Consider the following 25123-nt stretch of genomic DNA (forward strand, 5'->3'; position numbering starts at 1 on the left):
CAATCCGACCCTTGCAAGTGGGTTGGAAAGCAGGAACTCCCTGCAGCCCGCAAACGCGGTTTGACCTCCTAGGTACTCTGAGGGGGCTTTTTTAAGCCCCTCGGAGTCCTGGACGCCGGTCCTGCGAGGGCACTAGGGAAGGACATCGCCAAAACGCAACTCTGGCCTCAAGCTCTACCCTCCACCACCTTATTACCAGCATAAGGACTACATAAAGAAAAGAACCTCACCTCTTGACACCCAAGTGAGTACAAAGAAATCTGCGTCTACTTACTGGAATATTTGAACAGACGGGGGGTTGATAAGAACATTTCTGAGACCCCCATTCCTCCTTAATTCGAACTGAAAAAGTTTGATCTGAGTTAGTCATCGGGATTAGCGACAGGACCTTTATCAAATTGATCAGCCTAAACCATAACAAAGAGTCGGAAGGATACCTTTTAGATTGACAAGAACTATCACCAATGAGAAGGTCCGAGGGAAGGGGAGGGTGATCTTTCTTCCTGATTTTCCGGCGAAAAGAATTTCCTGCCACGTTTGTAGTAAGGGAGCGCCTGGAACGGAAGACTCTCTATAACACCCTCTCTATCATCGGAACAACAACAGGAAGTAGCTGTGGGACTGAATATACGTCGCACTCGAGTTACATTGAAATCATTCCTGAAGGAATAACCATCGAGAAGAGGTGGTAGAAGGTCCGCAGCACTTGCAACTTCCGGTATACTTCCTGATTAACCCGATCTAGAGCGACCGAAAAAACTCACTGGTATTTTAAAACTTTAAAATGCAATTTTAAAGCCAATTTCGACTCTTTTCAACCCGAAAAAATTATTAGGCTGATGTTTGAATTACCATCTTTTAATCAGCACCTTAAAGGCCCTGTCTGTGGACATGTATTTTACCAGCTTTTTTTGAATGTAAATGTCTCGACCCCGCTCTGGCTCACTACACAGCCCTGCCTATACTAAACTAAGGGACTCTTTACAAACCTCGACCATGGAAAAAAAGTTACAGGATATGCTAACTAAACAAACTGAGGCAACAAATAAACAGTTTGAACAGATGTCTACACAGATGGCACAGCTGACTTCTATGATGACAAATCTTGGTCAAGCATCCCAAGCTATTAACCAGAAGTTGGATGTGGTCACTGGAGACTTGAAAGAAGTAAAAACTCAAATGACTGTTATGAAGACAGATATGCAAGCGATGGATGTATCAATTAAGAAAGTGATGGATGAGCACAAGGACACAAAGAAAAAATTAACAAGCCAAGAAAAACAGATTGAAACAATACAAACTGATCAGATGGCGGCAAAAAATCAAATGGCAATGATGGAGATGAGAGTGAGAGAGACCAATCTTCGTATACGCAATTTTCCAGATATGATGGGAGACAATAAAGAAACTGCAATACCAAACTTGGCCTACTTATTTCAGATAGATGAACAAGAATTAAAACAAGCCATTAATAGAATATATAGGATACCATTACCTGCTAGAATGAGAAGATCTAAGCCAAGAGATTTGATGATAGTGTTTTATGACACCAGAGTTAAAGATAAGATTATGAAGATTGTGTCGCGCCGCGTCTGGCCCCCAGTAGCCCCTGGGGTCTCTGCCCTGGGGAGGGGTGGAAGCGGAGGAGCCTTGCTGGCCTCAGACTCGTCCGAGGGGAAGTCAGCACTTTCTTCCTCCTCGGATGTTGCCAGGTTGCTGGCCAAAAACCTCCTTCGGCCTCACTGCAACCCTTCTCTGGCTTCCTCCCCGGCCCCGGCTCCCCTCTCGCTTCTTAACCTTCCCCGGCCAGAGAGTCCCCGCCCCTTCCCCGCTACCGCCCCCGTTCCTCCCCCCTCCCCCCTCCTCGCTGAGTAGCCGCCCCTGCCGGCTCTAACGAGCTCGCCTGCGGCTGCGGCGGCTCTCCCTCGGCCCGGCCGCGCCCTCCCGACCATCAGCTGGGGAGAGGGGCGGGGTTCGCCGGGCCGCGTCACTCCGGCTGCGTCGGGGCTGGCTGCTCCTGGCCGGGCCGCCTCTCTCCCGGGCCGTCGCGCCTCGTCCCGCTGGTTGCCTGGGGGAAGAAGGGAACCGGCGATGAGGCCCCCCCCGACTCCCCCCAAGGGCTCGGCCGCCTCAGCGCGCCTCCCCCGCCCATCCGGTGAGTGTCCCGGGGCCCGGGGGTTCTGCCTTGGGGAGGTAGCGGCCCGGGAGCTGGCCGGGAGGCCCGTCCCGGGACAGATTCATTATGAAAATCCAGTGTCAGCAGGAGACTCCTCTCTTATACTACTGAAGGATATTCCAAGGCATCTACTCTCACAGAGGAATAACTACAAAGACTTTGTGTCTACACTGAAAGCTAACGGTATCAAATACCGTTGGATTATGCCACAAGGTTTGGCTTTCACCTACAAGGAAGTGAAAACGACAATTCTATCTCAAGCAGATGTGGGGAAATTTCTGAGAAAATATAAGATGGACCTTAAAGAATTACCTGGAGAGAAGGAGGAAGAAGAAGAGGAAGAAGAAGAGGTACAGGGTGCAGAAGGAGGTACCAAATTATAGACTTTTTATTTTGCTAAAAAATACTACATTATGGCAAAAGCAATTTCTTGGAATGTAAATGGATTGAATGAGAAAACTAAAAGGGCTAGAATCTTCAAATATCTACAGAAATATAAATACTCCCTAATTTGTCTACAAGAGACCCATATAGCTTCAAAGCATAAAAAATACTCGGAGAAACAGGTGCTTGGACAAGCATTTATTGCTTCAGCCAAAACTAAAACAAAGGGAGTGGTAATCTATGCCCACCCCAATCTTTGTCCAGAATTAGTATATAAAGACAATGAAGGAAGAATTGTAATCATCAGAACTAAAATATTGGGACAAAGGACAATAGTGGTTGGAATTTATGCACCCAATGAAGGGAAAAAATCCTTCTACGAAAAATTACACGATTTGATAGCCCAGCACGCAAAAGACCAAATTTTATTGATGGGCGACTTCAATGGAATTATCCTCCCATCTCTGGACAAAAAATCAAAAGCAAAAGACATCAATGATGGATGCTTGCCTAAAACTTTCTTTACCATGGCTTCAGAATTAGAATTACAAGACATTTGGAGAACAATGAATACAACAGCTAAAGAATACACCTTTTATTCAGCAAGACATGATTCACACTCCAGAATCGATATGATATGGGCCAGTAAATCAATCTTCACGCAACTACGTAAAATTCATATCTTACCTAGAACTTTTTCTGATCACAATCCTGTTACTTTTGATTGGAACAATAAACAAGCATTTAGATGGCGAATGAATGATAAACTTTTAAAAGACAACAAGATACAAAAGGAATTACAGGCTTTAATGAAAGACTTTTTTGAAATTAACCTTAATGGGGAAACTTCTTTGAATACAGTTTGGGATGCACTCAAAGCTGTTCTGAGAGGTTTTATGATACAGAAACATTCGGCCTGGAAGAAGACTCAATTGCAATTTACAAACAATATACTTTGGAACTTACAAACTTTGGAGCAGAAATTGGTAATGGTAACACAGGAAGAGGAGAAAAGAGAAATTCAAATAAAGATTTCTGCATCTAAACACCAATTAAATTTGGTAATAATGGAGGAAATGAATAAAAATCTGAAACTTGCTAAACAAAAGTATTTTGAATATGCAAATAAACCAGGAAAATTTTTAGCAACACAACTGAAGGACTCATTCCAAAAGAAGATTATAACAAAAATCCAAACTGTTAAAGGACCAGTTTACTCAACTTCAGAAATTCAGAAAGAATTTGTTTCATTTTACTCTAAGTTATATCAGAAAGAAAATACTCCAAAACAGAAAATAGATAAATTTCTAAACTCAATACAGATGAAAGCTTTGTCAATGACCCAGAGAGAATGTATTGAAGCTCCAGTAACAAGGGAAGAAATACAAGAAGCAATACTGAGACAAAAAACGGATAAAACACCTGGACCAGATGGAATTACTGCATTATTTTATAGAACATTTAGTGACAATTTAGTTGGATTTTTTGGCTCACTTTACAATGCAATTTTGGACGAGGGAACATCCCCGGAGACTTGGTCACATGCATTTATATCATTGATACCCAAAGAAGGAAGAGATCCAGAAAAAACATCTAATTACAGACCTATATCGCTGTTAAATGTGGACTACAAAATTTTTGCTTCGGTTTTGGCATGTAGGATAAAACAATTTATTAAGGATCTTATACACGAGGACCAAGCAGGTTTTATACCAGGAAGGCAAATAAAAGACAATGTAAGAATTTTACTAGACTCACTGGAATATTATGACCAGAATATTCAACAAACTGCGGCTTTTGTATTTTTGGATGCAGAAAAAGCCTTTGATATGGTCTCTTGGAACTTTTTGAAACGGATTTTGGATAAATTGAATTTTGGAGATCGTTTTCAGAAAGGTATATCGGCTATTTACACCTCCCAACAAGCTAAAATTTTGGTTAATGAATCAATGTCAGATAATTGCCAAATCACGAAAGGGACTAGACAGGGATGTCCCTTGTCTCCACTTTTATTTTTGTTGGTGTTGGAACCGTTATGTGTGAAACTAAGAAGTATGGAGGACATCCGCGGGTTAAGAATTAAAAAACATGAATTTAAGTTGAGAGCATTCGCGGATGACCTACTGCTAATTTTGGAAAATCCAACACAGTCAATGAATATACTTCAGGAGACTTTGGACGATTTTGGAAAAGTATCAGGCTTTAAAGTGAATCAAGAAAAAACAAAGATAATATTTAAAAATTTATCGGAAACACAGCAACAGGAATTTATATCATATACTGGCTGGGAGAAAGCTAACAAAGTTAAATACCTGGGAATTTGGATTACTGCAAAGAATAAAGATCTGATAACCAACAATTACCTCAAGTTATGGGGTAAGATTAAAACTGATATGATTATATGGTCAAACAAAAAATTGTCACTAATGGGACGTATTTCAACGATCCAAATGAATGTCTTACCGAGGATGCTCTTCTTATTCCAAAATTTACCAATAATATCACAAACTAAATATTTTGAAACTTGGAGGAAAGACATTTCAAACTTCATCTGGCAAGGGAAAAAACCAAGGACTGCTTATAAATACTTGGTGGATCTAAAAACTAGAGGAGGTTTAGCACTGCCTAATTTTCAACTCTATGCTGAAGCGGCAGCTTTAGTATGGCTAAAAGACTGGATGAACTTGTCAAATATACGTTTGTTAGACCTGGAAGGTTATAATAACTTAAGTGGATGGCATGGTTATTTGTGGTATGATAAAATTAAATTACAAGCAACATTTCGTAATCATATAATCAGGTCCTCTTTACTTCGTATCTGGATGAGATATAAACACATTTTGGAACCAGAAACACCGATGTGGATATCGCCTCAAGAAATGCTAACTTTGCGCCCACTTAGACCAGACAAATTTATTACTTATCAAGATCTAATTAATTGGGAAGGAAAGAAATGCTCACTAAAAGACTTTCAACTTCTTAAGGATGATTTACAATGGCTCCAATACTACCAAATCAAATCAGTTTTTGTACAAGATGCTAAAAAAGGTTTCTCTAAAGAAAAATCTTCTTTTCAAAGGATTTTACTAGATAATAATACAAAACTGATTTCTAAAATGTATAATCTCCTTTTAACAATATATTGTGAGCAGGATACGATTAAACCAACTATGATCGATTGGGCTCAAAATGTGGGACATGATATTGTTTTAAATAAATGGGAAAGACTATGGTCCAAAGATCTAAAAGGAATAAAAGCACAGTCAGTGCGAGAAAACATTTATAAAATGATGTATAGATGGTACTTAACACCCAAGAAAATTGCAAAGATTTATAAAACGATGTCCCCTACTTGTTGGAAATGTAACAAAGAAATTGGTTCCTTCTATCACATGTGGTGGACCTGTGACAAAGCCAAAGACTTCTGGGACATGATCTATAATGAATTGAGATTAATACTACAAAAGAATATACCCAAAACACCAGAAATGATGCTACTGAGTATGATTCCAGACGACTTAGCAATACAAAGAACTTTTTTGATTTATGCCACAACAGCTGCGAGACTGCTTTATGCAGCGAAATGGAAAGGGCTAGAAACTCCTGAGAAAAAAGACTGGATTGTTAAAATGTTTGAAGTGGCAGAAATAGCAAAACTCACAGCTATTCTAAATGAAGAAAATGACGTTCGGTTTTTGGGGGAATGGGGGGCGTGGATGCATTATTGTGAATATGAGTTAAAAATGGGAAGAATGGAAGAATACTTTCTAATCTGATCCAGAGGATTATTTCTGATCTTTTTTATAATGATTAAGTATAAGTATATTTACTAACAGACTATGGTTTTTTTTCTATATATGGTATTGATAGTTTATTAAGATTAGATTACCTACGACGGGATGAACTTTTTATTAAGAGGCAGATAGAGGTGAAGGGGAAGTCAAAAAACTTTTCCATTTTTCTTTTTTCTTTTTTTATTATATGATATGGAACTATAACAACTTTAAGTTAGAATTGAAATTTGATATTGTTATAGATGTTGTTCAATGTAATGGAAAATTTCTAGTATAAAACCTAATAAAAAATTTATATTAAAAAAAAAAAAAACAAAGTCTGATGTGGGGAGAGAAAGGGAAGGTGACTGTAAGCAGGTTTGAGACTAGGGTTGCCAGGTCCGCCTTTGCCACAGTCGGGAGGTTTTTGGGGCGTAGCTTGAGGAGGGTGGGGTTAGGGGAGAGGAGGGACTTCAAAGCCATAGATTCCAGTTGCCAAAGCAGCCATTTTCTCCAGGTGAGCTGATCTCTATCAGCTGGAGATCAGTTGTAATAGCAGGACATCTTCGAGCTAGTACTTGGAGGTTGGCAACCGTATTTGAGACTCCTTAAATAGAGAAAATCGGGGTATAAAAACCAACACTTCTTCTTCTAGTGGGGAACCTCTGACCCGCCAGCCAAATGTAAACATGGCCAGGCCGAAAGTGATATGCTGCTGATGATGGGGGGCAGAGCCAGGCCTGTCCACACCAGCCTTCAAAGGCCAGCGGTGAGCCAGCAGAAAGCCTAGAAGAAAGTGGGCCTGGAAATGGTGAGGCAAAAGAGGCCAGCCTCAGACAAGGAGGTACAAGGGGAAGGACTGGTCGGGGTGGCCACAGAAGGCCCAGGGAAGGCAGCAGGGCCAGAGAGGGCCACCAGCAGAAGAACTGGCCCAGGAGGGTCCTCTGCCAGGCACAGGGCCTGACTGAAGGGACTAAGAACACTAAGGGGGGAAAGGCACAGCTGTGTGAAAAGTCATAACAGGAATGGGGTGTTGGGGGAAACAAGGGAGTGTAGGGATGCCAGCCTCCAGGTGGACTTGGGGATCCCCCAGAATTATAGCTCATCTCTAGACTACAGAGATTAGTTTCCCTGGATAAAATGGATGCTTTGGAGGGTGGATTCTATGGCATTTTATCCCACTGGGGTCCTTGTCCTCCCCGAGCTCCATCCCCAAATTTCCAGGAGTTTTCTAACCTAGAGCTGGCAACTGTACCCCCCATCCCTTCTGGTAGCTAGGGAGGACCTGGCAACCCTAGAGGAGGGGCTGAGGAGAAGCCAGTGGCGCTCGCCCCAGGTAGAAGAGGGCGGGCACCCCATCTGAGGCCACCTGAGAGCGTGACAGAAGTCAATCCTACTATTTGAGAAGGGGCTTTCTCCCAAGCAATTGTGCAAATGACCACAGCCCTTGGAAACCGTGTCAAACCACAACAGAGATTCTTCCACAACTTTGACTTCCTGCCCCAGTTTCTACAAAGGCTGTTATGGGCCTCGACCCCCCCTCCCTTTGTTGGTCTTTGTGTAAATAAAACAATGGGACCCAGTGTGGCTGTGCTCCAGAGAAGCAGTTGTCGACATGGGCAGGGTTTCATTCAGCTTACACCAGCTCCATCTCAGAGGAAATGCAGCATCTTGCCTCTGCATGAGAGAGAAAGGGAGCATTCTCATTGTGAAGAAAAGGACAAAGCGGTCCAGGACTTTGTGTATCACATGTTGAGAAAGACTACGAACTGGCCCCATCCTCCAATCTTGGGACAAAACAACAAAGATGATAGAATCATAGAATCATAGAGTTGGAAGGGACCACCAGGGTCATCAAGTCCAACCCCCTGCACAATGCAGGAATTTCACAACTACCTCCCCCCCACACACACCCCTAGTGACCAGAAGATGGTCACCAGAAGATGGTCACTAGGTGGTCTCCCATCCAAGTACTAACCAGGGCTGATCTTGCTTAGCTTCTGAGTTCTGCCAAGATCGGGCTAGTCTGGGCCATTCTCTCTCAGTCCCCATCTAAAATATTTGACAGGTAGAGAAAATCAGGGTATAAAATCCAACTCTCCTTCTTCTTCTATGCTGCTCTGAGCTCCATAGAGATAGACTGAAATAAAAAAACCAACCTTGGATTCTGCACAGGGGAAGATGAAATCCTCCACCCCCATGCTGTTTCCTGCTGCCCCTGAGCACCTTTTAGTTCTGTGCCCTTTGGCATACCAGGTGGTGCCCTTAAACCTGACCAGAAGCATGCCACGGGGCCACTCTGACACTTTTTTCCAGAGCTGGTTTTGCTTCCTGATCTGCCCTCGCCATTATTTACATAATTTGGCACACACAGTGTTTTGTACAAAATTTGCAAATTAAAAAATGGATAATTCTGAATGCATAATTTCTGCTCAGGGGAAAAATACCAAGTACTTTCGAATGAGAACAATTTAGGAGGTATTCCTATTCTCTGTCACTTCAGAAACTCAATGGAACACACAGAAACATCCAATGATCTCTCTCCCTCCAAATAAGACCACCACCACCACCACCACCACCCCCGCACAAAGCTACGAGGGTCACTTTTATCAAGCACAGAGGGTCCGATATGCATAGTCAAGAGATAAGGAGCCGCTCTTTTACCACCAATCCATTATTAGTTAGTTATTGATCAGGAATTGCATAATACTTAACCCAAATTTTAGCGATGAAAAACGAAGATTAAAACTGACCCTAGCTGAAAGCTTAATAATTAATTGGGTTATGCACTTTCTTGTTTTGCCTTGCTTGCTCTTCCATCTGGGTTAAATGGCAAGCAGGTCTCACAAAGAAGATGAGGAGCAACCGGAAAAGGAGTTTCAGGCAATGATCAGGAAAAGAACCTCAACCAGCAGGCCTTTATACGGGCTAGAAAGACCAAGGTGAACAGGAGTTATCCTTCTGGTGAACAGGAGTTATCAGCCTTCGGTTCCAGGCTAATGGTGAAAACACGTGTGACAGAGGTCATGGATCTCCTGCAGTATGTAAAAAATAAATTATGTGTGCATCCATAATACAGATCAGGGTCATGCAGGAAGAGGAAGAAGTACTAACTTGGATTCCCAGGCTGTTGTTGTGCATGTTGTTTTCCCTTTAAAATGTGAAACGTCACAGAGAGCCCAGTTTGGATTAGCAAAACTGAACATGGATTAGTGAGTTAAATCAGTGATATTCACTCAGTGGCTCAGAGACCACATGTGGCTCTTCTGGAACCTGGAGGGGGTTTTAGAGGGTGGGAATATGCAAATAAGCATCATGCTAATACTAAGGGTTTTTTTTGGCAAAAACTCAGAAGTGATATCATCATATCATTCTCATATTGCTTTGGTAATTAAAAAGTTGTTTTACAATGGCATAAAAAAACCAAATGACTCCAAAAAAGGCAACAAAAATGAATAGAACAGAAAGCGAAAGAAAGAAAGAAAGAAAGAAAGAAAGAAAGAAAGAAAGAAAGAAAGAAAGAAAGAAAGAAAGAAAGAAAGGAAGGAAGGAAGGAAGGAAGGAAGGAAGGAAGGAAGGAAGGAAGGAAGGAAGGAAGGAAGAAAGAAAGAAAGAAAGAAAGAAAGAAAGAAAGAAAGGAAGGAAGGAAGGAAGGAAGGAAGGAAGGAAGGAAGGAAGGAAGGAAGGAAGGAAGGAAGGAAGGAAGAAAGAAAGAAAGAAAGAAAGAAAGAAAGAAAGACCCATTTGTACATACACCAAACTTGTCATTCATTTAGAGCACTGGTTCCCAACCGGGGGTCCACGGACCCCCAGGGGTCCGCGAGAACTAAATTAAGGTCCGCGAAACAAAGTTATAAACCCGTAATAAATTAATATCTTCAATTAAAAGTTCTCTATTATAAATATATATATATATTCAAACATTATTCTAAGTGTAATGTTTAACTGTTATGATTAAAGTTTATTTTCAAATTCTCGGAATTTTTATTTTGAACCTTGGGGTCCCTGCACCGAACAAAAAAGTCCTAGTGGTCCCTGGTCAAAAAAAGGTTGGGAACCACTGATTTAGAGCAACCCACGCTAAAAGTAAGCTACATTTATTCCTGGGTGTAACAAGCTGGCAAATGAACACTTCATCAGGGGTGGGGGGACCATGCTTTAGTTGGCCTGCCATGGCAGAGGGCCAAGGAGGTTGGGTAACCCTTTCAAAACCCCTCCTCCTTAACAGCATCATTCTCCTCATATCCTGGAGCCTCCCCTATGGTTGGGCCTGTGCCAGGGCCACGCAACAAGCAAACATTTCCTCTGCCGCGGAATGGCTGGTGGCTACAACTGGGTGGGGACTGGAAACTGACTCGAAGGTGGGGCCACCTCCAGGTAAGCAGTAGAGCTCTTCGTACCTGGGGCGGGTTTCAGTTTCCTCTCCTGCCTTCCTCTCCTTCTCGTTCCTCGTCCCCTCTTCCCACCATGTCTGGCCACACAACCAACTTAAGACTCAAGCTGCCTCTGGTCTGTCTTCTCCTTCAGCTCCTGACAATCCTCCTCTTTGCTGTTTTCATCTGTTACGATGACCAAACGAGCCCCAAGTTATGGCACGAGGAGCTGAAACTCCGCAACAAGAGCCAACTGGACCACAAATTTTACTTGCGTTACCCAAGTAAGTCCCTTCCCCTGACCTAACTGAACCCATGCTGATCGACAGCTTCCATACGGGGTGGTTTTAATTCTGGGTCATCATGTGATGCATCTCCAAGTCTGGATTGTTTTGGGAGGGGGGTTTGAAGCAGCAGAGGGTGAGCTGTGAGCCAGAAAGCCCCCAGTTTAGCCTCAAAGGGTTCGGTCTATAGGTTAAAAAGAAACTGAAAGATTCTGCCTAAAAGGGCAGTTATAATTATCAACTCATCTTGAGCGGCCTGTCCCTCTCAAGGACATACGCTGATGAATTCTGCCCTAGCAGGGGCTTCCAAACAGTTGACAAGGGCAGCCCCCATATTGAAACTGTTTATGCCATTGCCAAGTGAAACAGAGTTATAATGATTATGGCTGTTTACATAAAACAGAAAGGGCCCCTGTGTGCACAAATGCTTCTTATCTGCACACACCTATCAGCTTTAGCTAACAGAGGAATTCTTTGATCCTAGTAATGCATCCAACGTCTGTGTACATTTCAACCCTGGGATTCCCAGTTCAGCAGGCAAAGATCGCCCACGAGAGCCTCCATTGGCAGGAGAAACCGAACCTTTACTTGTCAGAGAGGGAGCCCGTTCCTTCTGAAGGACAACAAGCATTCGACATTCGTTCTGGCACACCATCATAACCAGACTACTGGGTGCATCAGAATCATAGAGTAGGGAGGGACCACCAACCCAACCAATTTTTTTTAAAGCGAAGTTTAAAACCTTTTAACATTTAAAAAATTAGGGCATCTTTTAAGAAAATTCATTTAAAAAAAGCAAAGGCAGCTGAACAGGTACCCCCCATAAAAAAAATGTGTTGCCACAAACGCCACAAATCTGAGCTGTCCAGGTATGCCCAGCCATGGATCTCTGGCTCAGAGTCAGTTTTTCAAGATTAGCCGTGGCTCAGTGGTGGAGCATCTGCTTGTTGTGCAGAAGGTCCCAGGTTCAATCCCTAGTATCTCCAGTTAAAGGGAATAGGCAGGTAGGTGATGTGAAAGACCTCTGCCTGAGACCCTGGAGAGCTGCTGCCGGTCTGAGTAGACAATACTGACTTTGATGGACCGAGGGCTTGATTCAGTATGAGGCAGCTTCATGTGTTCATGTGTGTTTGATCACTGTTGACTTTTATTATGCTTATGTAATTGGGGTGAAATGCCCCTTTAGATGCTGTCATTTAGATGGAAGGGGGTTTCAAGGGATATGAAGTACTCTAAGAAAGTTTTTAATTGATTTAAAGATTATGTATAAGGCAATAAAAGTGTCTGATCTTAGAGATATTGGCTTCTACACTATCATGCAGCTCATAGAGAGGATTTGCCCACTTCCCCCTCACACTGGAGCCCACTGAATCCTAAAATGTTAGTTTAGACAACAGACCCTCAGGCACAACACAGTGGAAATCATCAGTAGAAGAAGGGAAATAGTAGAACAGGGGTGTCAAACATATGGCCCACGGGCCGGATCCGCCCCCTTGAGAGCTATTATCTGGCCTGCAAGCCAGCTGAGGCAGCAACCCCCCCCCTCTCGATCTGGGCTGGGGAGGCATGGCCCGGCCCGACCAAGTGACATTTATGTCATATCTGACCCTCTTAACAGTTGAGTTTGACACCCCTGCAGTAAAAGCTGCCCTCCTTCCAGCGATGAGTACCTTTTCGGCCTCAGAAATTGACTGCAGGGTACAAGCTGTGGAGAAATGCATTCTGTTATGAGGTCTGAGCTGTGCAAAAACCCCACACTTGGTTACGGTTAGCAGAAGGCAGGCAGGAATGGGGAAATTAATGGCTCCCAAGTATTGCCCATCAAGTCAATGTCTCTAGCAGAAACGTAGCCTTCAAAGCTACGTAAATGCAAATGTCCCTCCTGGCTGAAGACAATGAAATGGCCAACTCACACCCTGGCTGGAATCTGACACCCAGAAATTGACAGAGCCCAGGAAGACAGGGGGCTAGACAGGAAGAAGAATTTTGATCCACAGAGGGGGTGGGCAGATAGAAGAGATCAATTCCCTTGGCATGGAGGGAAAAGCGTTAGTTTTGGCTCATTGAATCTGGAGGGAGGAGCTCACACAGCTGGGCTCCATCTTGATCGCCACCATTGCCATGTGGGGAAGACAAAGGGCTGGCTGCCTGGATAAAGATTTTAACTATGTTGAAATGTTGTAAGCTGCTCTGAGCCTGGCTCGAAAGTTGGGATTGGGTGCCATAAAAGTCAAACAAACAAACAAACAAGGTAATGGGAAGTTTTTAGAATTCTAAGCTTAAGAGCCTGCCTTAGGATAAGATCGGGAAGGGCATGTACACAAAAGGGGATAGGGCATTGTTTGCATCTTTCTTTTGTATCCCTTGTTCAATCCATTGCTGTGCAGAGTATGTGTGTGGGCTTTTTCCTTTTAATAAAAATTAACCATTTTAAATACTGGTAGTCATTCTCTGCACCACGTAGACCACTTCCATTCAAACACACAATTCAAAATGGGCACGGGGGAAGGGAGCCGATGGGTTGCTCAACCGCTAATTCCTCAGTGTGGTAACCTGTCCCCATGGTAGCCACTCACCAGGTATGGGAGACACTAGGCAGATCCTTTAATCGGCAACACAGAAGGAAAGCTGGGAATGGTGCCCCTCTTGGCAGTTAATTCCAAAATCAACCAGCTGGTGGCAGTGAACCAAAGGAGAAGTATGAGAGTACCACTTTGAGGATCGGACAAGGTGGGAGAGTGGTGTATCATTGGGCAGAGGCAAGGACGGCCACTGGGTGCCTAGACACCCCGGAGCACCAGAACCAGCGTGGCACTTGTGAGTTAGTGGGGGCGTTCTGCCATACAAGCCAACTGTTCTTATTCAGCTTATGTGTTTCCGATGCTAACAGGTGCTTGGACTCGTCAAGAAGGTTGTCAAAATTTCTGCTGTTGTGATTCTCCGTTCCTTAGGAAAGCTAGCGACAGCCCAGGGCTTGCATTTAAGACTGACCAATTTCCTCCTCCCAGGCTTCCAAGATGTTCACACCATGATCTTTGTTGGCTTTGGATTTCTGATGACCTTTCTGAAACGGTACAGCTTTGGCAGCGTGGCCTTCAATTTCCTGATCGCTGCCTTTGCCATCCAGTGGTCTATCCTCATCCAGGGCTTTTTCCACTCTTTTCACCATGGCAAGATCTATATTGGAATAGAAAGGTGAGCGATGCAGATAATTGCTCTTGGTGGTTGGTCATTGTGTTATCAGGGATGGACTTAATTTCAGGCAAGGGCAGTCCCCGAACTTGTGAAAAGAGGCAAGATGCTGCCGTTCTACAGCACTAAGTCAAATGTCTGAATTGCAGCATCAGTTGATTGTGTGTGGAGAGAGAGAGAGAGAGAGAGAGAGAGAGAGAGAGAGAGAGAGATGTAAAAGGGAGATATTATAAATAGTGGGGCCAAGAGACCATGGAAGCAAGAGATCCAGCCTGTGACCTATTTAAATTTAAAGCTCAAGGTAGTAGAAGAAGAGTTAATTTTTATATCCCACTTTTCTCTACTTTTAAGGAGTTTCAAAGCGGCTTACAATCACCTTCCCTCCTCACAACAAACACCTTGTGAGGTAGGTGGGGCTGAGAGAGTTTGGAGAGAACTGTGACTGTCCCAAGGTCACCCAGCAGGCTTCACATGTAGGAGTAGGGAAACCAACCCGTTTCACCAGATTAGAGTCCGCTGCTCATGTGGTGGAGTGGGGAATCGAACCCTGTTCTCCAGATTAGAGTCCACCACTCTTAACCACTACACCACTCAAAATGACCACTCGCAGCTGTGGTAGCTGGCAATGAAACCGTCTTACTGGTTTCACTCTTTTAATCCCTACAGAGGGAGAGAAAACCTTCATCACGATTGATTCCTAAACAAAAAGAATCCGACTTGCTTTGTCCTTAAATCTTGTCCCCAAATGTCGCTTCATTTTGGTTCATATTAACCTACTGAGGCATGCCTTCCATGGTGCTTCCTAAATGAGCCAGACTTTATCAGTTTCACCTTCCGGAAGGGCCCAGCAGGGGAGTCCTCTCTAGGGTTGCCAGCTCCAGGTTGGGAAATACCTGGAGATTTTTGGGGCGGAGCCTGAGGAGGGCGGGGCTTAGGGAGGGGAGGGACTTCAAAGCCATAGATTCCAGTTGCCAAAGCGGCCATTTTCTCCAGGTGAACTGATCTCGATCGGCTGGAGATCAGTTGTAATAGCAGAACATCTCCAGACACCACCTGGAGGTTGGCAACTCTAGTCCTCTCCCAGTCTCCATCCCTTGTTAAGGGGAACAATCAGACAGTCCCGGGACCGCTGCGAGATTGAAAGCTCTCCTTGGAAGAAGTCCCACCTACTCAGGCTGTCTCTTCTTGTGTCTCCTGACAGCATGATCAATGCTGATTTCTGTGCCGGAGCCATCCTCATCTCCTTTGGAGCTGTTCTTGGGAAGACGAGTCCTGTCCAGCTGCTGCTCATGACCTGGCTGGAGGTCCTTCTCTTCGCCGTTAATGAATACATCCTGCTTAACCTCCTTGGGGTATGTCAGACGGATAACCCGTTGCATATATGCTCTGCCCTGTCTCCAAAGAGCTCAGTGTGTATCCCCTCCCCTTTTATCCTCACAACAGCTCTGTAAGTTAACACATGTGCTAGACATAATGCCATAGAGTACACCTTCCAAAGAGGTGAACTGATCCCTGTTGCCTGGAGATCAGTGGTAATAGCGAGAGATCTCCAGCCACCTCCTGGAGGTTAAGTGAAAAAAGGGGGGGCTCGTGCCAAGTAACAAGACTGTAGAAAAAATAGTGGCACCAATGACTAAATAGATACAACAATCAAAACTGCATATATACAGTTATATTGTAAAGCAGTTGAATCCCAACACACTACACGCTATGAATAACAATATGTACATTAAAGAATCTTTGCAAAATTATGTGAATAGTCAACATTTATATGTATTGTAAAGGAGCCCTGTGGCGCAGAATGGTAAGCTGCAGTACTGCAGTCCAAGCTCTGCTCACGACCTGAGTTTGATCCCGACGGAAGTTGGTTTCAGGTAGCCGGCTCAAGGTTGACTCAGCGTTCCATCCTTCCGAGGTCGGTAAAATGAGTACCCAGCTTGCTGGGGGTAAAGGGAAGATGACTGGGGAAGGCACTGGCAAACCACCCCGTAAAACAAAGTCTGCCTGGTAAACGTCGGGATGTGACATCACCCCATGGGTCAGGAATGACCCGGAGCTTACACAGGGGACCTTTACCTTTATATGTATTGCAATATGCATAAGAACATCCAAATCAATTCAGAAATGCACATTGACAAATCATCTCTGAATCATCAATAAGACATCATGGAGATATCCAAAGCAAATAGTTCAGCGAATGGCAAGAGGGGATTCCGGTAAAAATCTCATTTCAAAGACAAATTTCTCCAGTCGCCCTATTGTTTGCTTCAAAGAAGGACTCAAAGACGCTCAGTGCGGAGCGTAGGAGGAACCACTGGATACATAATAGCGTAAAATTCACACTAGCGGATCATCAGTCCAGTATGTGTCTTCAGACGGACAGAGTATTAGCATGCTTTACGATATAACTGTATATATGCAGTTTTGATTGCTGTATCCATGTAGTCATCAGTGCCACTATTTTTTCTACTTCCTGGAGGTTGGGCAACTCTAACTTACAGGCAAACACCACTGCCTCGAGGGGGTCACCCCAGCCCCACTGGGGCCCTACTGCTGCAGGTCTCCCAGTCCACCTCTGCTAACATAATTGTTACTAGACTTACTTCCTTTTTATACGGGTGTTTGTTCCTACATCGCGGTTCAGGCTAAAGACACAGGAGGCTCCATGACCATACACACCTTTGGGGCCTACTTTGGACTGATGGCATCCCGGGTTCTTTATCGGCCTCACCTGGACAAGAGCAAAGAAAGGGAAGGCTCCACATACCATTCGGATCTCTTTGCTATGGTTGGTAAGAAGAACCCATTACACGTGCGGGCCTGGAGGGACTTTTTGCCCTGATCCATCAAGGCAATACCTATTTATACTTGTGCTTTAGGGTAGGAGCTGTGGCTCAGTGGTAGAGCGTCTGTTTTGCACGCAGAAGGTCCCAGGTTCAATCCCTGACATCTCCAGCTGATGTGAAAGACATCTGCCTGAGACAGGTTTGCTAGGTCTCCTGCTATAGCGGGAGACATCCTGGTTCCTCTGTTCATTGCCCACTGGTGTCTGAATTGCCAGTGCAAGGAGATGGGGGGGATGGGGGAGCATGCTGACATCACTTCCAGTCAAAACCAGAAGTGATATCATAGATGGACTGTGTGTTAAGTGCCGTCCGACTCATGGCAACCCTATGAATCAATGTCCTCTAAAATGTCCTATCTTTACCAACCTTGCCCGGGGCTTGCAAACTGAGGGCCGTGGCTTCCTTTATAGAGTCAGTCCATCTCTTGTTGGGTCTTCCTCTTTTCCTGCTGCCCTCAACTTTCCCTAGCATGATTGTCTTTTTCTAGTGACTCTTGCCTTCTCATAATGTGACCAAAATACAATAGCCTCAGTTGAGTCATTTTAGCTTCTAGGGTCAGTTCAGGCTTGATTTGATCTATAACCCACTGATTTGTTCTTTTGGCAGTCCACGGTATCCATAACACTCTCCTCCAACACCACATTTCAAAGGAGCCTAAACATCAGCACAACTTTAACAGAAAAGAAGAGAGTTTAAGAATGAATAAGGCTTGGCTTCCTGTCCTGAAAACCTCCAGACTAACAAAGGCTACAGTCAACAATAGCCATTTAGATTAGCTTTGGATTTCACACATTAACAGATCACTTCAGGATACAATAGTTCCATATTAACATACCACACTCTCATTAGCACATTATCTTGATACTTACAGGACAATGATTAGCACATTACCTTTGATACTTTTTGCAGGACAATGATTCAGCTCAACCCAACCCCTTTCTGACTATATATTACTCTTCCTACACACTTGACACTGAGAGACACTGTCCTTCAGTGTTACTCCTCTGAAGATGCCTGCCACAGCTGATGAAGAAACGTCAGGAAAGAAAATACCAAGATTACGGTTACGCAGCTCCTTCTGATTTCTTGGCTGCAGTCTCCCTTTTGGTTGATGATGGAGCCAAGGAATAGAAAGTCTTCATAGATGGACTATGACATGCAAAAACTCTACAGGATGCTCTAGAATTTGCAAATCCCACAGTGTCTGTGATGTCACTTCAGGTTTTCTGGTGATATCAGCATGCCAGTCCCAGCCCCCTAATTGCTCCCAGGTAGGGTTGCCAACCAACAGCATTGTGGACCACTGATTTATTCCTTTGTGTGTGTTAAGTGCCGTCAAGTCGCTTCCGACTCATGGCAACCCTATGAATGAAAGTCCTCCAAAATGTCCTATCTTTGACAGCCTTGCTCAGATCTTGCAAATTGAAGGCTGTGGCTTCCTTTATTGAGTCAATTCATCTCTTGTTGGGTCTTCCTCTTTTCCTGCTGCCCTCAACTTTTCCTAGCATGATTGTCTTTTCCAGTGACTCTTGTCGTCTCATGATGTGACCAAAATACGATAGCCTCAGTTTAGTCGTTTTAGCTTCTAGGGTCAGTTTATACCGTTACCTTCAGAATTTTCACCTCTAATTTCAATTTTGGGGGAAAATTGGTGCCAGCTGTGCTCCAAAAACTAGAAACTTACATAAAGGACTTTCCTTTCTCCATGCAGGAACAATCTTCCTGTGGCTTTTCTGGCCAAGCTTCAACTCTGCCATCACAGCACATGGAGATGACCAGCAACGGACGGTGATGAACACCTACCTCTCCCTTACCGGGAGCACCCTTGCCACCTTTGCCACCTCAGCCCTTGTGAATAGAGGAGGCAAGCTGGACATGGTGAAGTCAATGCAGTTCTCTCCCTCTGCCAAAAGAACTTCCTTATCCATATACTTAGCTGTCATTTCCACAGGTCTGCAACTCAGTGGTATAGTATCTGTTTTGCATGCAGAAGGTCCCAGTTTGAAGTATCTCCAGTTAAAAGATCTCAGGTGGCTGGTACTGGGGAAGACCCTTTTCTACCTGAGACCCTGGAGAGCCAATACCATCAGAGCAGACAGTTCTAAGGTAGATGAACCACTAGTATGGCTCATTATAAGGCCCTTGGAGAGCCAGAGTGGTGTAGAGGACTCTAATCTAGAGAACCGTGTTTGATTCCCCACTCCTCCACATGAGCGGCAGACTCTAATCTGGTGAACCAGTTCGTTTCCCCACTCTTTCACATGATGCCAGCTGAGTGACCTTGGGCTAGTCACAGTTCTCTTAGAGCTCTCTCAGCCTCACCTACCTCACAAGGTGTCTGTGGTGGAGAAGGGAAGGGAAGGAGATTGTAAGCCGGTTTGATTCTCCCTAAAAGGTAGAGAAAATTGGCATATAGAAACCAACTCTTCTCTTCTTCTTCTTCTCCTTCTTCTGGACATACGTCATAGCTCCAGGGAAGAGCTCCTTCTGTGCATACCAAAGGCCCCAGTGAATGAGCTTGGAAAGACACATGAACACATGGAGCTGCCTTATATTGAATCAGACCACTGGTCCATCAACTGAGACTGGCTGTGGCTCTCCATCTCATGCAGAGGTCTTTCACATCAAGGGGATCGAACCTGGGACCTTCTGCGTGTCAAACAGATGTTCTGCCACTGAGCCACAGCCCCTTCTGCCTGAGACGTTCTGCCTGAGACCTTGTATTGTCACTACCAGTTGGAATTGACAAGACTGGTCTGCAATTTCTCTGGTTTCATGCATGTTTTTCCACCCCCACCCCCATGTTTTAAGATGGTGTTGTATAGATTGTTATTCCTGAATGGACTGAATTTTGTATATATATTTTCAAATCCATAATTACTGCTGTTTTGTTGTTTGTATTTGATCCTTTTATAAGCTGCTCTGAGAACCAGTTTTGAGTTAGGAGGCCGATATCAGTTATCAGTAGATCCCAGTAACAGACAATGGCTTTAAAGCCTGTCTACAGTAGACGGCACGGATCTATCCTCGATAGCTCCGATGTATCACATGCAACTAGGGTTGCCAGGTGGGTGGTTTTGGCCGGCAACACCCAGCTGTTTGATTCCCCACTCCTCCACATTAGTGGCGGCCAGCAGAGGCTAATCTGGTGAACTGGATTTGTTTCCCCATTCCTACACGAAGCCAGCTGGGTGACCTTGGGCCATTCCCAGTTCTCTTAACAGATCTCTGAGCCCCACCTGCCTCACTGGGTGTCTGTCGTGGGGAAGGAAAGGGAAGGTGATTGTAAGCCGGTTTGATTCTACCTTAAGTGGTAGAGAAAGTCGGTATATAAAAACCAACTCTTCTTCTTCTAGATTCAAGTCCAGTAGCACCTTAGAGACCTACAAGATTGGGGGGGGGGGTATGAGCTTTCAAGGGTCAGATCTGACAAAGGGAGCTTTGACTCTTGAAAAATCATGCCCCAAACATCTTGTTGGTCTCCGAAGTGCTACTGGACTTGTATCCAGCTGTTTTATTGTAGACCTACACGGCTACCCTCTGAAATGATGAACTGAAATGATGAACAAAAATGATGAAAAAAAAGAGGGGTATTCATGGCTGTTAGTTAGAATGGATACTAGTCATGCTGCATACCTATTCTCTCTAGTATCAGAGGAGCATGCCTATTATTTTGGGTGCGGTGGAACACAGGCAGGATGGTGCTGCTGCAGTCGTCTTGTTTGTGGCTTCCTAGAGGCACCTGGTTGGCCACTGTGTGAACAGACTGCTGGATTTGATGGGCCTTGGTCTGATCCAGCAGGGCCTTTCTTATGTTCTTATGTTCTTAAAACATTTCAGGGACGGGGAGTTCTTGATGTTAGAGAAAAGAGGCTGTGCAACTTGTGAGCAGGCCGAGTTCTATTTTCAAGTGGGGATTGCGTTTTTGGGAGCATAAGCAGATGTGAGATTCTTTCCAAAACGTCCTAAATGTCCCTCACCCAGAGGAAGCCACAATTGAAAGCACTGTTGGAACATCTCATGGCTCGAGGAAATGGGGACATGAAACAGCATGAAAGGAAAAGAGAAATACCTTCCTTCAGTTTTAGTTGCTTCCCATGAATCTTGCCCCCCACACCCCAGTGTGGTGTAGTGGTTAAGAGAGGTGGTTTGGAGTGGTGGACTCTGATCTGGAGAACTGGGTTTGATTCCCAGCTCCTCCACATGAGTGGCGGAGGCTAATCTGGTGAACTGGATTTGTTTCCCAACTCCTACACATGAAGCCAGCTGGGTGACCTTGCGCTAGTCACAGCTCTCTCAGCCCCACCTACTTCACAGGGTGTCTGTTGTGGGGAGGGGAAGGGAAGGTGATTGTAAGCCGATTTTTGTCTCCCTTAAGTGGTAGAGAAAGTCGGCATATAAAAACCAACTCTTCTTCTTCTTTCCTGGCCCTCCACTGACCTCTGAATACCTGTCACCTACCTCCAGGTTCACATTCAGAATGCAGCTCTGGCCGGCGGGGTGGTCGTTGGGACCTCTGGAGAGATGATGTTGACTCCATTTGGGGCCATGATCGCCGGAGTCCTAGCAGGCTTCGTCTCTACACTCGGCTTTAAATTCCTTACGGTAGGTGATCTAGCAAATTGTGGGAACAGTTTGCCCCCCTAAGGCATCTTTTAGCACCCTGGGCCTTGGATGAGCGATTCTGTGCAATGAGAAACTTGTCAATAAATTGATAGCTGAAATAAATTGGGCAACATGTCGGATCTGCATATGTTAGAACAGCTTTCCTTAGAAATCTTTTTTGTTTACACAATTTCTATTATTTTTTTAAAAAAAATTGAGATATGAAAGAAGGACTACCTTAGCCATTATAGAATGCCAGGTTGCCAACTTGGGTTGCCAGGTCCCCCCAGAATGGGGTTGCCAACCTCCAGGTACTAGCTGGAGATCTCCTGCTATTACAACCGATCCCCAGCCAATAGAGATCAGCTCACATGGAGAAAATGGCTGCTTTGGCAATTGGACTCTATGGCATTAAAGTCCCTCCCCTCCCCCCATGCCCTCCTCAGGCTCCACCCCCACCTGAAGATGTCTTCTAAATAATTTTGTTTGTACCTGTATTGGGGCATGAAGTACCCTCCTTGCCTCTTGCTTTCCAGCCCATTCTGGCCTCCAGGCTGAAAATCCAGGACACGTGTGGCGTCCACAACCTCCACGGGTTGCCAGGGATCCTTGGCGCCCTTCTTGGGGTTCTGGTTGCAGCTCTGGCAACTCACGATACCTATGGCGAAGGGTGAGCTCTCCCAATCCACCAGAGCAGAGATCACGTCTGAGACTGACCTGGCTCCTGCTTCCATATTAGGCCAGAGCTAAGGATGCTTCCAAAATCCTGTGGAATAAAATTTCACTCTGGATGTTCAGGTTCCAGCTTAACACTATCGTTCTTTCCAGAGTGGAACCAAAGCACTAGAGATTCCCATTTGGCCCCTGCTGTGCTGGCAAAATTGGTTGCCGTTTCTTGTTCCTTCAGTTTATCTGTGTCTTCCTACTCACAGGCATTTCTGACGTGCGTGCGCATTGATAACACTGCAAAAAATTTTATGTACAGTAATATCAAGAAGGTTGAAGGCAGCAGGAAAAGAGGAAGACCCGACAAGAGATGGAATGACTGTATAAAGGTAGCCATGGCCCTCAGTTTGCAGGGCTTGAGCAAGGCTGTTAAGGATAGGACGTTTCGGAGGACATGGATTCATAGGGTTGCCATGAGTCAGAAGTGACTTGATGGCACTTAACACAAAGACAGTATCAAGACTCTTTTTGTCTGGTGTTAGTTTTATCTATGTGCAGGCGTGCATTGGCCACATCAGTAAAGCAGCACACAAAAAGACTGTTGATGCTATTATATATAGGAGTGCGTCAAGATTGCTTCTTTGCAAAGTTTTATCAATGAGCATGCAGGAGAAGATGGGAGTTGAATGAAAGGAACTGAAAACTGCCACAAACAGCATTGAGTTTGCTTCAGTTTTTTATTTTAGTCTTAGACCTTCTCCTAGTGAAACCAGAATTCAAGTGGTAGAACTTAGGACAGGGCAAAGTTGCAGAAGAATAAAGCACCAGAACGGGGGTATACCCCCTAGTTCTTCTTCAAAGATCCTTATCAGCTCCCACCCACTGATTTTTCAGGATGACTGATGTCTTTCCACTAATTGCCGAAGGAGAACGGACCGCTGTGTACCAAGGTGTCTGCCAGCTGATTGGCTTATTCGTTACCCTGGGAATAGCTGTGATAGGCGGAACCCTTGTTGGTGAGTCTCACTGTGGTCACTGATTTGCGGAGGACAAAGAAGGCAGGGGAGAGACAGCATGGTGTAGTGGTTAAGGTATCGGACTAGGATCTGGGATAAGTAAAAAAGGTAACGGTCCCCTGTGTAAGCACCGGGTCATTACAAGTTCACAAGTTCACAAGGTTGGAAGAGACCACAAGGGCCATCCAATCCAACCCCCTGCCATGCAGGATCCCACAATCAAAGCACTCCTGACAGATGGCCATCCAGCCTCTGCTTAAAGACCTCCAAAGACGGGGACTCCACCACCCTCCGAGGCAGTGCATTCCACCGTCAAACAGCCCTCACCGTCAGATAGTTCTTCCTAATGTTTAGGCGGAATCGCTCTTCTCTTAGTTTAAATCCATTATTCCGTGTCCTAGTCTCTGGAGCAACAGAGAACAAGCTAGTTCCCTCATCAACATGACATCCCTTCAAATATTTAAACATGGCTATCATGTCACCCCTTAACCTTCTCTTCTCCAGACTAAACAAACCCAGCTCCTTAAGTCTCTCCTCATAGGGCATGGATTCCAGACCTTTGACCATTCTGGTCACCCTCCCCTGGACACGCTCCAACTTGTCAACATCCTTCTTAAATTTTGGAGTCCAAAACTGGACACAGTATTTCAAGTGAGGTCTGACCAATGCAGAATACAGTGGTAGTATTACTTCCTTTGATCTAGACACAATACTCCTATTGATGCAGCCCAGTATTTGCATCAAAAAAACACACACACACCAAACAGGCCAACGGCAGCGGAGCACAATCAATAAAAGACAGGTCATTTCCCAGATTCAACCAGTGGATTATAAGTGCCCTTTTTGCAAACATTCATATCCATAGGATACTTCCTTACGTGCTGTCAGACCACTGGTCCATCTAGGCCAGCATAGACTCCCATGACTGGCAGCAGCTCTCCAGGGTCTCAGGCATAGAATGGTCTTTTCCAGCCCAGATCCTTGAAATCCTGTTATCTGGAGAGACCAGAGAGGGAACTTTGCATGCAAACCAGGTGCTTTCACACCTCAGATCACTGTCTGACACTTCCCAGCATGATATAGTGGTTAAGAGCGGTGGTTTGGAGCAGTGGACTCTAATCTGGAGAACTGGGTTTGAGTCCCCACTCCTCCACTTGAGTGGCAGACTCTAATCTGGTGAACTGGGTTGGTTTCCCCACTCCTACACACGAAGCCAGCTGGGTGACCTTGGGCTAGTCACAGTTCTCTTCAAGCTCTCTCAGCCCCACCTACCTCACAAGGTGTCTGTTGTGGGGAGAGGAAGGGAAGGAGATTGTAAGCTGGTTTGAGTCTCCTTAAAAAAGGTAGAGAAAGTCGGCATATAAAAACGAAGTCTTCTTCTTCTTCTTCCCTTTTACGCTGTTGCACAGTAGGGGAGTCTTCACTCCCCCTGCTCAATGGGTTTGCTCCACAAGGCCTGTCCTCCACTGGTTTAAAAGTTAAGAGACTGATCTGGGTTAAAAAGATGCACACTAAACATGCCTGTCCTGCTATCTAGCAATGCTGATTGTATAACCTTAAGCAGATGATGAGATGGAATGCACCTTGGTCATCTTCTGGGCATGTAGTGGGGGTCACTAGGGGTGTGGGGGGGAGGTAGTTGTAAATTTTCTGCATTTTGCAGGGGGTTGGACTAGATGACCCTGGTGGTCCCTTCCAACTCTATGATTCTATGATTCTATCTGTTATCCGCTGTTCAAAACATACCTTGTAGATGTGCATGTGAAAAAACAGGTTATGTACTGCATGGGGCCTTAATGTTCATGCAT

At 44.8% G+C, this 25123-nt stretch overlaps 1 protein-coding gene across 1 annotated transcript; it reads left to right on the forward strand.

The window, feature by feature from the left end:
• The first annotated feature begins 10884 nt into the window (after positions 1-10884).
• RHBG (Rh family B glycoprotein) lies at positions 10885-22307 on the forward strand. The gene is made up of 7 exons (XM_056853176.1): positions 10885-10990; positions 13999-14185; positions 15384-15534; positions 16827-16974; positions 18740-18906; positions 21496-21633; positions 22170-22307. Exons 2-7 carry the CDS (start codon positions 14019-14021, stop codon positions 22305-22307), a joined length of 909 nt encoding a protein of 302 aa, XP_056709154.1. The 5' UTR covers positions 10885-10990; positions 13999-14018.
• The last annotated feature ends 2816 nt before the right edge of the window (positions 22308-25123 follow it).

Source organism: Euleptes europaea, chromosome 7 (assembly GCF_029931775.1).
Source record: "Euleptes europaea isolate rEulEur1 chromosome 7, rEulEur1.hap1, whole genome shotgun sequence".
NCBI classification, from domain to species: domain Eukaryota; kingdom Metazoa; phylum Chordata; class Lepidosauria; order Squamata; family Sphaerodactylidae; genus Euleptes; species Euleptes europaea.